At 44.6% G+C, this 14,653-nt stretch overlaps 2 protein-coding genes across 4 annotated transcripts in view; both read left to right on the forward strand.

Annotated features, from left to right (window-relative positions):
* BEAN1 (brain expressed associated with NEDD4 1) overlaps positions 1-6,534 on the forward strand; it is a 50,085-nt gene extending 43,551 nt beyond the window's left edge. For all 3 annotated transcript variants that reach the window (XM_079315920.1, XM_079315922.1, XM_079315921.1), the window contains exon 5: positions 5,798-6,534. In XM_079315920.1, coding sequence (XP_079172046.1) covers positions 5,798-6,059 — 262 coding nt within the window. In that variant the 3' untranslated portion in view covers positions 6,060-6,534. The remainder of the gene's footprint in view (positions 1-5,797) is intronic.
* A 3,905-nt stretch (positions 6,535-10,439) lies between these two features.
* Positions 10,440-14,324, forward strand: LOC306807134 (uncharacterized protein). The gene is made up of 2 exons (XM_079316436.1): positions 10,440-10,764; positions 12,838-14,324. Exons 1-2 carry the CDS (start codon positions 10,480-10,482, stop codon positions 14,320-14,322), a joined length of 1,770 nt encoding a protein of 589 aa, XP_079172562.1. The 5' UTR covers positions 10,440-10,479; the 3' UTR covers positions 14,323-14,324.
* The last annotated feature ends 329 nt before the right edge of the window (positions 14,325-14,653 follow it).

The raw sequence follows: 14,653 nt of genomic DNA on the forward strand, positions 1-14,653 counted from the left end.
CCACTGGAAAAACGATAGGTTTTAAGTCTATTAGATATGACATGAGCTAAAAGTCTGAATTCCTTTAACTCCAAATTCCAAACTCTCTAAAGCCCCTCCTTTCACATCCCAGTGCTATTCCTCATCAGTATTAGGGATAGAAACAAATAAATTCCTAATTGTTTCAAGCTTAATTTTATTTACAGCTGTTTTATGAGACTTTCTTTCTGTGGCACTTCCTCTTAATTATCCACACCTTTCTCTTTTTCTTGTCTTTGTAGTCAAAAAATGCTCTCACACATCACCCTGTGTGTTGGGAGGCTGAAGCACAAAATTCCCTTTGCTTTCTGTCATCCATAATACCTGTGGGAAGGCTGCACCTTCTAACCAGGCTCTCTTTACACCTGCCCCAGTTCCACTCTGGAGGTGCAAATTATTGCTGCATAAAATCCACCCTGCAGCAGTGAAAGCAGCAACACCTGATGGAAGGGAAGCACCAAGGATTTCTAAGCAGAAATCTACAGTGCCATGCAGAGCAACCACAACTTAAAGCTGCCAAATCTTTTGATGACTGTACTTCAAAAACAAAGAGTATTTTTCCAGCTGTCAGACTTGATGATGCATATTGCAGCCAGTATTTCCTTCACCTGCTCAGAATTCATTCCTGGAATAATTAAAGCAAAGCCTTTTCTAGAAATATGATCCTAAAACTTGTCAAATGGAAAGCTTCCTCAAACATCAGCAGGTTCTGGTGACATGCAGGAATAGGTGGTGTTGTTTAGAATCCTGTTTGTGGATTAACTCCATGGCTTGGGAAGCTACAAATTTTTATTTATCTTAACTGCTTCTTGTTACTTAATCAGTGCCCAGCATCCTTTACTGTATAATGGTTACAGAAATCCAGAGACCAAACTCTGCTGATGATCAAGTAGTTCTTACTATGTATAAAGTTAATGCCAGGCTGAATTGTATCATATGAAATCTTCATCCTAGGATGATTTGTTTTATTTAAAACATTTCTATCAATTGTTTAAATCTGCACAATTATGATGAAACTGCATTATATTGGTTCAAATGTTATCTGATACATGTTCTCATGGAAACAGTTTACACTGAATTGCATTTTTCCTCTGGAATATTTATCCATCAAAGTCATAACTTCCTCAATATTATCTTGGCACAGAGTGCAGAATGAAGATGCAGCCTTTTAGTGCTCACTAACACAAAAAATCCTATTGTAATTCTGAGGAACTGGAAATTCCAGAAATAACTATGAACAGAAAGAAAGAAAAAACCTAAATTCCCCCTTTCCTGTCTCTACAATGGTTAAGTTACTTAAGCCCTAGGTGTTTTCTTGAACAATACCTTGGGATACATTTTTTTTACTATTTAAAAACAGTGAAATAAGTATGTATACAAATATGTATATAATTAGGATCTCAAATGAAAGTGTCAGTATCAAAAATAAACCTACAAAAATATCCTGGCTCATGATATATGTCATTAGAGGAGCAGTACTGTCAAAACTGATACATTTCATCATGGTAATAATAATCACCAAAGAAAATACGTATTCTATTCACTTCAAAGGAAACACAGACAGATTTCCAGGCTGCTCTCCTACAAACCTGTGAGCAAATTGTGCCATCACAGAAGGCAGAGTTCAGCATCAGCTCAGCTGCCTTCATGGGCATCAAACACATCCCTTTTTTTTTTATCTGAACCTCCTTGTAGAGTTACAGCACAATTGTTCTAGTTTCAGCTTTTCTGTTAGGTAACAACATCATCTAAACATCCTTTGTGCTGTGTCATCCCAGCTCCAGCCTGTCAGCACATGTTCCAGATTCAGGGGTTCTGTTTGCCATTATCAAAACACAGCAGGTCACCAGCAAAATGGAAACAACAGGAGCAATATTGGCAGAGTCAGAACAAATGAACCATGAGACATCTATTGCACAAAGAATTCTTCATTCCCACCTGTGCCTTTTTTACTTCTTTTTTGCATCTTAGAAAGTTCTGTCAGCAGAACCCTCTTCGTGCTCCAGAGAGGGGTTCCTGATTGATGAATGATAGCCACTTAAAGAAGCTCTTTGGGTTTTTCCTGGCAACAAGCCCATCCTAATACTTACTGCAACAAATTCACAGTTTTTGTCCTTCCTGTCATGCTCTGAGTCAACAAGGACATCTTGGAGAGCTGCTACCATTTCTGAGCAGCATTCCCCTCTCTGCAGATCACATTTACCTGCAGTAGGATGCTCACAGACACCAGCCTTCCTTGCTTTTCCCAGGAAATTATTCCTTAAAAACTCTATCGTGTGCCTACAACAGCAGTGCAGGTATTATAATAAAAAACAAGGCCCAAACCCGTGCAGACAGCAGCACATTTCATGGTCAGTAACCCTTTCCTTCTCACCACTGCCTGCTGATACTGAACCTCCAGATAATAAAAGTTTTAGGAAGCAGTGGATTAAAGTGGATTCACAATTGCAGCCAAGGATTTTGTCAGGGCTGGTATCCACAAGATGCAGAGTGTAATGAGTTCCTGTGCTCCATTACTTATGTTATGGTAACACAACACTTTCCAAAAGCATTTTCTTTCCTGTCTAAAAGGATTTTCCTGTGACTGCTGTAGTGAACTTCAAGCCTGAGCTACTTTTTATATATCCAATATCTCCACAGAAGTGAATCTGATGGATAAAATACAACTCTTGTTGCAAAACATCTTTTTGCAAAAGATGTTCCTGCATTGTCAGATGCAAAACATATATATATGTACATATATATATACAAACATATGAATATACCTTTACACACATATATATGTACACACACACATTACCTCTCTGTGGGTATCAGTCCCCTAGCAGTTCCTGAGGTTGCAATTTGATTTGATTTGATTGTTGTGGCAGCTTCTGACTGAGGCAGCCAAACCTGGAGAAAACTAGCCCAGAAAAAAACTCATATATAAAATATTAAATAAAAAAAAACCAAAACAAACATCCCAACCTCCCCCCACCATCACCTTCAAATCTTTTTGCCTATTTAGCTCTTTTAAAATGACAGTGAGGTTTTAGTCCAGCATCATTCACATCAATACTTGCTAATCACCTGCAAGCAATAATTGCTATTGCATTTTTTTCTAAGTAATCCTTCAGATCTTTTTGAGGAATGGTTTTCCAACCACTACCATACATGGGCAATGGATGCCTGTCCAACTAGGTATTATTTCTTATAATACTTGCTTAGATTCTCTAATAAAAAAGTTCTTGTAAAGTCATATAATTTTACATATTAAAGGCTCCTTGAAGTAGACACTGCAAAATAAAATTCATGCTTGTAGAGTTGATAATGCATTATTTATCCTACAGGAATGCCTCCAGAATAGCAGTCAGAAAGCACAACCAAAGTGGGGTGGAATCACACTACAAAACAAAGAAAAACAAACCCCCCCCCCAAAAAACAAAACAAAACAAAAATTTAAAAGCCCACAAAACACTTGGAAATGAAGGAAAAAATACAAAGTCAAAGTCTCTTTTATGACCTTAATTCATGTTCATCTGCCCTCACCAGAGAATGCTAGGAGCCTTATCTGGAGAAACAGAGCAGGAGCTGTTTGCAATGTCAGCTCTACAAGCAAAGAACCCATGCATAGAAAAGAACACAGGAAATAAACATCAAAATCATAAACTGATAATTAAATACAAAAAGTTATTTAAAAAAATACAACTATTTGAATTATTTGTAATTCTCTCCAAGGCCACAACAATCTGTAGGCACAGCTGTGAAGCTGCAAAAAAGCTGTTTAATTGAAAATCTGGCATGTGTTTTTTACCACCTTACCCAATTTTTAAAAGGCGATCTTAATGGCCAAAAATGAGGGGGAAGAACATTACTTGCTTTTGGAGAAAAAGAGATATTTACTTTTATCTATCATATGTATGAAGGATAAAATGCCCTAACAGAAATATCTTGATATTTGGAACTAAATACTAAAATGCCATAATTCACACCTATTTATTCGACCCTTAAAAGTCTCCTTCCCAAGGGATCATTTCCCTGTTTATCCCAGCCAGCAGTTCAGTTCTTACAAAGCAGAGCTGTGATCCAGAAAAGGCATTAAATTAAAGCCAAGGCAGAGGAATCATCTGCAGATGATCAGGTAACAGCACAAGGAACAGTTCCCACTGTGCCCATTTCTGCTTTAGGTCAGTGGCAGATTTCCCAGAAGCAGCAGACAGAGAAGCTTCTTCCCTTTTGTGTCTTGGCAGAAGGATTCTGAATTTTCCACCTTGAAACTCCCATTACTGTGGCCTTTTCTGAATGGACACTTTTCCCCTGTGCTAACAGCCTCAGTAAGTGCTCCCTGTTAGCCTGATTAAGTCAGTCAAAACCTGAGGAGAGATTCTAAATAAATTCACTGGGCTTTGGGTCAGCAAAATGTAAATTAAGTAAAGATGCAGCTCATAGGAATCCTGCAAGAAGTGGCTGTTCCTTTACCCTCAAGGAGCTCAAGGAGAGCTGAGGACATCAGGTCCTCATTCTCTGACTGAGATCTAAGAACTTCTCAAAGACTACCATGGATGTTTGAAAGCTTCAGTGTGTTGAATAAAGGTTGGAGTGACATGTTTTCCACATGCTGGAAAAGAAAAATTCTCCTTGCTAACATGCTGGGACTTTTCTGAAATATCTAGCAGCCCTATTCAGGGTTTTCAGAACAGACTTGGGTTCTTAAGTATTATTTTCTGATGGGGAAATTGAACTTTCCTAGTCTGAATTTAAAGCCATTGTCCTGATGAATGGAAAAGTAAGATAAAATGAAGGTAGAAATAAACACACCTGTGGATATTTGAGTTTAGTTATGTAGCACTCTGATTTTGCTTTCTTACCTCTCCCTTCCCCAAGAATCATTTCCATCACCCACACTGGGGTTTGGGAGCTTGGTTCAGCCTGGCAGTAACACAGGTACAGGGGCACAGTGTGTGCCTGCAGTCTGCTGAGAAGACACATGCTATTATCCCAATTTTCAGGAAATATCCCAGATCTTAATGGCTCTGCAGTTAGTATGGCTGAGGAAAGAGGTTCTTAATTTGTCTGGCTCCAGCAGAAACGTTTTCAGGTTAACTCAGCAGAGAAAGGCTGGCTTGTTTTTTTATAAACAGGAAGCATTCCCTTCTTCAGCATTGGATTTGAAATGATCCTGGAATGGTTAAACAGCAGCCACAATGAAGGTGTAACATTTAATGATGTTGTGAATCTCTTGAATGTAGCCATGGAGCAGCACAAGGAGGGAGCAGTTTCCCTGGCACAGAGTCACAAAGCCTGGGTGCCCCTGGGCTGGCTCCAGGGGATCCACCAATGCCCCTGCCCTGCCTTCCTGCTCACAGTGACAGCCCTGTGCCCAGTCCCAGTGACCAGCACGAGTCTGCCCGGGTCAGCCAGCACAGCCCAGCTGGAATCCTGCTGCCCCTGGAGCACGCTCCTCACCCAGACTGGCCCTGAGCTCATTTCACAGTGAGACACCAACACCACTTCCCTCCCCCCAGCTTTCTCTAACCTGGCTCCTGGAGGCAGGTGAGAGCAGGAATGAGCCCTGGCTGCACTGCACTTATGGTGACTGTGCACCTCTGGGATTATCTCTGGGTGGTTTTAAGGGCTAAATTCTTGAGCACCTGACATGGCAGGGTCAGCAAGGATGTGGGCTGAGGAACGAAACACCAGACACTCATTTTCTTCTCACTTCACTTGCCTCTGTTATGCTGAAATGTACTGTAGCATTTTTCCCAGGAATCTAATGAATATTTCTGGTTTTTTCTTTCAGCTACGACGAATGTGTGGGGCCAGGAGCAACACAAATCTATATTCCCACAGATGATCCCCCCCCATATTCCCTTACGGACCCTTGCCAAAGAAACGAAATCCCTTTAAATACGTGTGTGAGGCAGGAAGAGGAAGCAGCAGGGACTGCAGGAGGGGCTGCACACCGGGCAGGGAGGCTGCGGGACTGGCAGCAGCCCAGCTCAGGCATCTCGGTGATCTCCCAGTGCGGAGGCGGCTCCCCCGTGCGGGACAGCGGCGTGTGAGCACAGCCTGCTCCAGCAGGAACTGGAACATTCGCCCACTGCCCAGCAGACCCCAGGGCTGCCCGTGAAGGGGCTCTTGCCTTCAATTCTTCTCAAGAACTCAGACCAATGGAGGAATAAAACCTCTGGAAGTTTTACCAATTTTATATCTTCAAACAGGGATACAATGGGATTTTTTTACAGTGAATTTTGCAAGTTTACTTAAATTTCCCTGTTTGTGCTTCAAAGTGTTCCATGGCATCACCTAGCATAAAAGAGCAGCAGAGACAAACAGTGCATCTGGCCTTTAAGAAGCATTGCAAAACCCATTGAAATCAGCCACTCATAATGAAGATAAATGTTATCCAGTCAAGCCTACTTGTTGATTTTATGACACTTTGCATGTTTTAGAACAGAAGGAAAAGGAAGAGCATTTTGTTGTCATTGTAGGTGTCACTAATACATCTCATTCACTGTATTGACAACAAAGCATTTTGTTGTCTATGTGTTTCAGTAAGCAAAGCACTGCCTAAAAAAAAAAAGATTATTATCAGTACCACGTAGAAGCAAAAGAAAAACAGAATAATAATATTTTAATATTCACATCATTCCTTGGGCACCAGACTTCCCAGGCCATTGCAAAGTCTGCTGCAAGTCTTCCTGGGAAGAAACCATGCCCCAGGGGCAGCCCTGCTCCTTTTCCCCTCCTGGAAGCTGCTGGCCAAGCCCCAGGCTGGGCACAGCTCCCAGGGCTGGGAAGGTGTTCTACAGAACATCCCCTGAGCTCCTGTCTGCATCCCTAGCTGGGCAACATCCACCTGTGGGACAGGAAGATCTGCTTCCCCCACATCCTTTTTAAGGCCCAGCAAAACAACAAAAAAATAAAAAGTTGCAAGATTCAGACTAGAGGCCAACCCTGAAATCCAACAGCAGGTGGACAAGGAGGTTTCTATCTAATGCCTTAAACAAAACAAAGTTTGGATCCTGTTGTTCACTTCTGCCTGGAAAGTCCCATTCCTCATCTGAAACAGACCTATTCCTCATGTGAAATAGTCCCATTCCTCATCTGAAAGCTTCTGAGGACACACAACCCACAAGAGACCAAGGAGAGCGCAACTCTGAGCTTTCCTTGGGACTTCCCTTTGGAAAACTTCTTTGCTGTGTTGTTTTCAAATGTGTTGCTGCAGGAAAGTTTGCACTCTACATTTTTAAGTAAGTTTTAAGTTCTGTGTCTAATGGAAAACCCCAGGGTGAGTGTGGGTGTTAGCAGGAAGCAGAACTGACTGCCAGCACACCACCAGCAGGGATGGAGCTCCAGCCTTGGGGCACTCACAAGCCTGGGCTCCCTCTGGGACCAGGGCCAGGAGCCAAGGAGCTGTGGCAGAGGAGCAGAGTTATCACAAGCTCATCTCCAGGAAATTTCTTAGAGACATTTTCACTAAAATACAAAAAAAAAAAAAAAAAAAAAAAAAAAAAAAAAAAAAGGTTTTTACACTGAGAAAATGGACTCCATTTTCTATCCCCACAAAAGGGTATGTAAACCTAGTATAGTAAATATATAGTGGTGTTTGAAAGGAAGCAGCATCCAAATTATTAAAATTGCACTTGGTTTTTCTGTAAATACTGAATAATTTTTAACTGTAATCATCATTCAACACTCCAAAGATTGATACAATTATAATTAATACTTAGATGGGAAGTAATTATATGGTTCTTACTGCTATATAAATTATACCATTACTGAGTCATAGGCACATGATAAGATACAAGGTAAGCATGCATTTTTTGCTAAGTAGATGACATTAAATATGTATTTTGCTAAAATGAGACAATTCTTTTGCTGTTCAGCAAGATTTTCAATATTCTCTGTATACTATACCCTAAAGAACAAAAATTCACCATTTTACATTGCAGAACTGCTGGCAGGAATTGCTAGAAGGTAGGCTCTGTTTCACATTTGTGTTTCTAACACAGAGAACTGCTCTTCTCCATAAAGTATCTGTTTAAGCAGTTTTGTGGTATGCAAAGTACCCTGCAATGAGAGAAACAAAACTCTACCCCACCTCTGAGGTGCCAGAGATGCACAGAGTGCCCAGTCAGATTTGCTGGCAGAGAATCAGAAGAGAGGGGGAGCACAGGGTGGTTTTGCAGAGTGGGATTTGCTTTCAGGGCTGTGAAAGCTCCTGCAGAGCTGCCTGGAACAGGGCAGGACTCTGGGACCTGCTTCCCTTGGGCTGCTGCTGGGGAGGGCCAGGGGGAATCTAATGAACCCAGATTAGAAGTGAAATAGGATTTTTTTTCCCCTGCAAGTGAGGCTCTCCCAAGTACCATGACCCAGCTGAAGTCTCTGCTGCAGACAGGCACAGAGGGCTTTTCACACAGGGCACACAAGTTCCTACTCTGTTCCTGATGCTCAGTTTCTCTGCACAGTGGAAAACCCTTTAGTTTGGCTTTTAACCTTTCAGACAGGGATTTCCCAACCAGCTCTGTATCTGTGGTTTACAAAACAATCTGACTTTGAGTAAATTTCTTATGAAATTGGGAGATTTACATATTACCTTGTGTTAGCAATGCATTGTTAAAATTGTAGAAAACTAATCCAAGTCTTTCTTCCTTCAGTAACAGTGAAGTGTCCCTGGCACTGTGCTCTGGGTTTGGCAGCATTTCTTAACACATCTGCCTGCTCCCTCTTGTGGCATGGAGCACTCCATAAAATCCTGTTATCACAGAATAATCCAAATAATCCCAGCTGCTCTGTCAACACAGATATGGGAGCCAACCAAAACATCCACATCCACACTGCAGCATTTCTCTAAGTTACCACTGAATACCTGGGTTATGTGATTCATTACAAACATACACAATTAAAAAACAAACTGAACTGAAGGCAGTGTGCTGCCTTCAGTGATACCAACATCACTTGCAGGAGTGGTTTAGCATTTTCTGCTCTTGTTAATATTTTTAATTGACTGATATCCAACAAAGCTTGTGGGGGATGGGGGGAGCTTATAAATCCTGACAGCACTAGAAAGAAAACAATTAGCTGTAAAACATTACAGAGAGAAATTTGCAGCTTTGAAGTTGCTCCAACAGCTTCCAATGCTACTACTGCAAGTGTTGAAATTCCTTATAATGATGCAATAAGTACATGCTTTTATTTCTTGAAAATATTGTAGATCATGGATAAATCTCAGCAAAGTTGGCAGAGTGATGCTGCTCTTGAGAAATTAATCTCCTGCTATCAAATACTATCCTAATCCTTGCATAATTCTAATAGCAATGCTAAAACCCAGGCTTAACACAGGCCTTTGCTTTATTATATGAATAAAATCAGAAAGAAAACTGGAAATGCTATTTCTTGCTACATGATAACAACCCTGTATTTCTGTAGTCTCTTCTGCTTCAATTTTTAGTATACTGATCTTATACAGAACTTTTAGTAAAGAACACACACCTATTTGGTTTTGCTTCTGTTCTTTTTATTTTACACCTCTGGGACCACCCACAACTCAGCAGCTGCTGAGGAAGCAACTCTATGCCTCAGTCACTTCGATTTGGATTTAACCTTTGTCAGGAGCAAGCACTGGAGCAGTCAAGTCCCTCCTGCTCCGGGGGACAAGGCAGTGTCCAAGCTCAGAGTCATATTACTGAAGTCAGGACACTGAAAATGACAATGTATCACCAAGGGAAGAGATGAAAAGCCAGGAAATAATAGGCCAATCATCCCAGAAATACTCAAACAGATCATTTTTTAGCACAGCAAGGTGAGCAAAGATGTATTTCCTAAATGGAAACCACATCCAACTGATCTGAGTAGTCTTGGTACAGCCTGACAAATTATTCCCCTCCTTAAACTACAAAAATAATTTCTAGACTTTTGAATTAAAATAATAATAATATGAGAGAATATTTATCAATTTGTGAAATCACACAGGTACACAACATCATGGTGGCCACAGGTGGTGACTTGAAAATTCAAATTCCAAAAATCTGAAGGGCCGATCAGCATAAGAGACACAACCAGCAGAGGGGTCTGAGCACTCACCAACACAAAAGCTGCACAATTTGTGACCGATGAATGCTGATACCTCTGTTAGAAGGTACAAACGGTGCAAACTGTGGACGATCGGGGAGCTTTAGGTGGGTTACCAGCAGCCCCTCCTTTGCGCAAACCAGGTTAAAGTGCAGAAGTGGCGCAGCGACAGCCGCGGTGTCCGCAGGCAGGCGGGAGCAGCCCTCACCTCAGCGCTGCTATCGCGACAAGCCCCGCCCCGCCGCGCCACGCGCAGCCCGAGCCCGCACCGCCCTCCCGCCTTTCACTTTCGGTTCGCGGGGCTCCGCCCCCGCCCTGACTGACAGGCGAGAGCACCAATGGCCGCTCAGCACGCGGGTAGCGCAGGCCAATGGCGGCGCGGGGCGGGTCCCGGGCGGGCCCGGCGCGATGGCGGAGCCGGCTCTGCTGCGGGAGTATGTGTCGCAGCTGGCGGCCCGCGCGGCACAGGGACAGCTCTCGGCCTGCGCCGACCCCGCGCTCAAGGCGCGGGCGCGGCGGCTGCTGGGCCCGGGGCGCCGCGGGGCCCTGGACGTGCGCGGCGTGGCCGAGCGCTGCCGGCGGGCGCGGGGCGGCCGCGCCCTGCGCGACCTGCTCAGGGCGCTGGAGCTGCTGGAGCTGCTCTGCGTCAACCTCCTGCTGTGCCCCTGGCGCCGGGAGATCCGCTCCCTCAAGGTACTGCACGGCCGCGCTGCGGGGCGCCTCCCGGGCCGGGGCTTGGAGCGGCACCGGGACGGGGAGGGGGGCCGTGGGCACATCCTGCTCTGGACAGGGAGCGGGGTCAGGGCACATCCTGCTGGGGATATGGAGCGGGGTCAGGGCACATCCTGCTCCGCTCAGGGTGCCCAGCAGGTGCAGCACTGCTCAGAGGTTCTCAGTGGCCTGTACAGGCCTTGTCCTCGCTGGGGCCAGGAGTGCTGAGCAGCTCCAGGGTTGGGAAGGGAGCCCCTCGTTGTGTGAGACAGCAGAGAAGGTAAAAGCTACTCTAAAAGGCTTTGGCTTTCATCACACTAAGCTCCTGCCAAAATCTGCCTATAAGTAGGGATGTTTTTAGCAGTGGCCATCACCAGTGGCTTGGTGCCAAAGGCCAGTGCCTCTGGTCCCTGATCCCAGCCTGCAGCTGGCAGAGTGGGAAGGACAGCTCCCTGGAAAGAGGAAACGCTGCTGTTTCTTGCAGCAGGGTGGTCACGGTTACCCCACTTCCCCAGCACACTGAACTCATCTGATAGCCCAGAAGGCACAGCCATCTTCACACCAAATGTAAGCAGACTCCCCAAACACCCAAATGCAAACTCGGTGCCCTTGCTTTGGCAACAGGCACTGGTCAGGAAAAGCCATTTCTTTCCTTCTTCCTGCACGTAGGTCTCACCTGTGCATTCTCAAACAACTGTAGATTCCTGTTCTTCTCTTTCATCTCCCTAAAAAAGGGCAAAGCATAAGATAGTCAGGTCTACACTTTGTGGGTTCAGCTTTTCCTAACACAAGAATTCTAGGCTGCATTAAAATTCAACTTTGAAGACCACAGTGGGTAACCCAAAGTATAAGACAGCCTGCTGCAGACCTGAAATGATTCTACTGCAAGGGACAAGTTGGAAAACAACCAGTACCTTGTGCAAGTACAGATTTGATTAAAAGCTACTGAAATACATGGAATAGTATTTCACATGTCCTGCCACTCTCCTGCTCTGATGTCCCTGCAGCTGCCCCCCCCTCCAGAAGGAATTGAAGGTGAGGAGTGCAGGGTACTGCTGACAGATTTATCTGAAAATTATATTGTGGCCATTCTGGGGGTCAGTTTTGTTCTCCTGAACCACCTGTTTGTGACACTGGTGCTCAGGCATCAGCCTTGGTCTGTCCCAAGCTGGGCAGCCTGAAAACTAGGTACCCCATCCCTGCAAATCCTGACTGTGCATTCCCACCTCTGTCCTTCTGACACCTTCTGACTTGCCAGGAGTTGGTCATGCCCAGCTCTGAAAAGTCTCTCCTGTCACAGGGTTTCACACAAAACCAAAAACCACTTCCAGGTTACAAACTAGGCCTCATGCCTTTGGTAACTCTAAAACCAAGCAAACATGGAACAGTTTTTTTTTAAGTTATTGCATAGCAGCAGCATTTTATTGGTATTTTGCAGACAGCTTGTGCAAAGAGAGGTGTTTGGACAAGATTTCTGTTATAATAGTCTCTCTTCAGAAAGGTACTTTCAAAAATGGCAGTTTAATTCAAGGGTAGTAAAGGTCACAACAGGAGTCTGAACCATGGAAAAGGAAAATGTTAGACTTGTCACCAGTTGAGAAATGTGATTCACAGTGAGTGCATCATATCAGTTTCTTTAGAGAAGATCTCAGTGATTCATTCCATGAACCTCTGTTTGTTTAAAAAGCTTAGGTTCAGTGGAACACAAAAGGTTTATTTCTAAGTTTCTCTAGTTTGACTAAAATTATTTCTTTATTCTCTTTCTTTTTGAATACTGGTACTTTTAGCCAAAACCCCAGCAGGTTTAAACTGGAACAACTTCACTGAAACTGATGTGCTGTAGCAAAACTACAGTGCTTAAGAGGCTGCCAAAATAGTGCTGATAGAAAAGCCTCACTCACTGCAATTCAAAACTCAGACTTCTAGGAAAGAGTTTTTTGAAAGCTCTAAGGAAGTTTTGAAGTAGTTTTGATCTTTAGGAAATCAACTCTTTCACATTTCCCTGCACCACTCCCCCAGTGCTCACCAGCTTTTCCATGTTGTGTTCTGTTCCAGACCTTCACTGGGAATTTTGTGTACTACATCCAGCCAGTGCTCCCAGAGGATGTTGTGAAAGCAGTCCTGGAGAAAATAGGCTATGTTGCAACTACAGCCACTGAGTTTTCACTTGTCAAAAAGAGAAACAATGAGGAAACGAAGCAGACTGCATTTGAGATATTCCTGGCAAGAATTGAGTGTGAAGCCATCCTCGAGATGACAAATGAAGAAAAACAAGGCACTTTAGAGCAGAGCCTGCAGCAGGGAGCACAAACACAGCAGCATCAAGGAGAGGAGGGTGAGGAAGATCAGACACCCCAGAGAGGAGACACTGAAAGGCTGGGAAATGAAGGGGACAGTGAGACACCTTTGTGCCTTGCTCCCCAGCAGAAGTGTTCAGCTGCCTGTGCTGCATCCTTTGAAGCTGCTGGGAATCTGAGGATCAGTGTGGCTCAGTCAGTAGCTGCTGCATCCCCCAGCAGCCTCCAGGAGCACCAGAGGCAAGGCAGTGACAGCACACAGCTCCCAGGCAAGTGCTCAGACAGCGAGGACTTCCTGACCACATACAGTGACATTGTCATTGCACAGACACCCATCTTCAGCGAGGCTCTCTCTCCAAAGGCTCTGGAGAAGGAGCCAGGAGGCAGGCTGAGTGAGGAGCCTGCCCTGGCAGGGGCTGCAGAGGCTGCACGAGTGCTGGGGCCTGCACCTCTGTCCCCAGGAGCCAGCGGCCCCCCAGCCTTTGCCCTGTTTGCTGACAGCTCCTGTCACAGCAAAACCACCTTGCAGTTTGAAGCTTCAGGAGTCCCAGAAAAATCCATTGAAGCAGAAATTAATGATGCCATAAATTGCATAGACCCAGCCCCTGGTGATGAGCCCACTGAGCTGAAGTCTCTGCCCTACAAAGACTTTGCCCAAAACTGCAGCGTCCCCAGGGAAGAGGATGTTTGTGAGCTGTCTTTAACCTTCACAGAACTACAAATCAGGGATGCTCAGGAAGAACTTACATATCCAGTAGAGGAAACTGGCCAGCCTGAGGCAGTGGCCTATGCAGGAACAAGTGACAGGCACGTTAGAGAATTTCATCGTTCCCAAATAAAACATACATACCTGACTAATGCTGAGCTGCACAACAGAGCAGCATCACACACTGAGCCAGCTTCACCTCTGTGCTGTACTGCTGGGCACTTGGAGGATTCCACTACTGACAGCAAGAGACTGTTCATGGATCCTGCCAAGGCACATCCAGCTTCTGAGTGCTTCAGGCACGTCAGAGAGCCCCCCAACCTCACCTACATCCCCCCCCAAAGCATTGATGTGCGGCCCTCACACGGGGGCAGGAGCAGCACTCAGGGCAGGAGGAGCCTGCTGCAGCCTGCAGGGGACTCTGCTGGAGGCAGGGAAGGGAAGCTGGAGAGCTGTAATTCCCAAGAGTCTGACACCCAGGAGCCTTATGTCATCATCGACAGAACCGAGCAGGCAGTGCTGTGCCATCACACCTGAGTCTGCAGTGCTTTATTTGTAATGACCTGGGGCGACTGTCCTCTCACCTGTGGCCTTGATCCTGTTTGGGAGATGATTAGCTTTGTCAAAACTGTTCAAAAAACCCAAAGCACGTCACTGCTCTGGGACAGTAAATAGCAGGAGTTACACAAATTCTCAATGGTTCCTTTGATGCAAAACCCTGAATGGTCACCTTTAACTTCTATAAATTTCAATCCATTTAATTCATGAGTCACATTCCTTCTGGCTGTTCTTAATGCCAGACAGGTTTCTTCAGCTGGATATCCTACTTTTCTTTTTTTCTTTACCAGACCTATTCCTGGAATACTCT

Source organism: Erithacus rubecula, assembly GCF_903797595.1.
Source record: "Erithacus rubecula genome assembly, chromosome: 12".
Classification (NCBI taxonomy): domain Eukaryota; kingdom Metazoa; phylum Chordata; class Aves; order Passeriformes; family Muscicapidae; genus Erithacus; species Erithacus rubecula.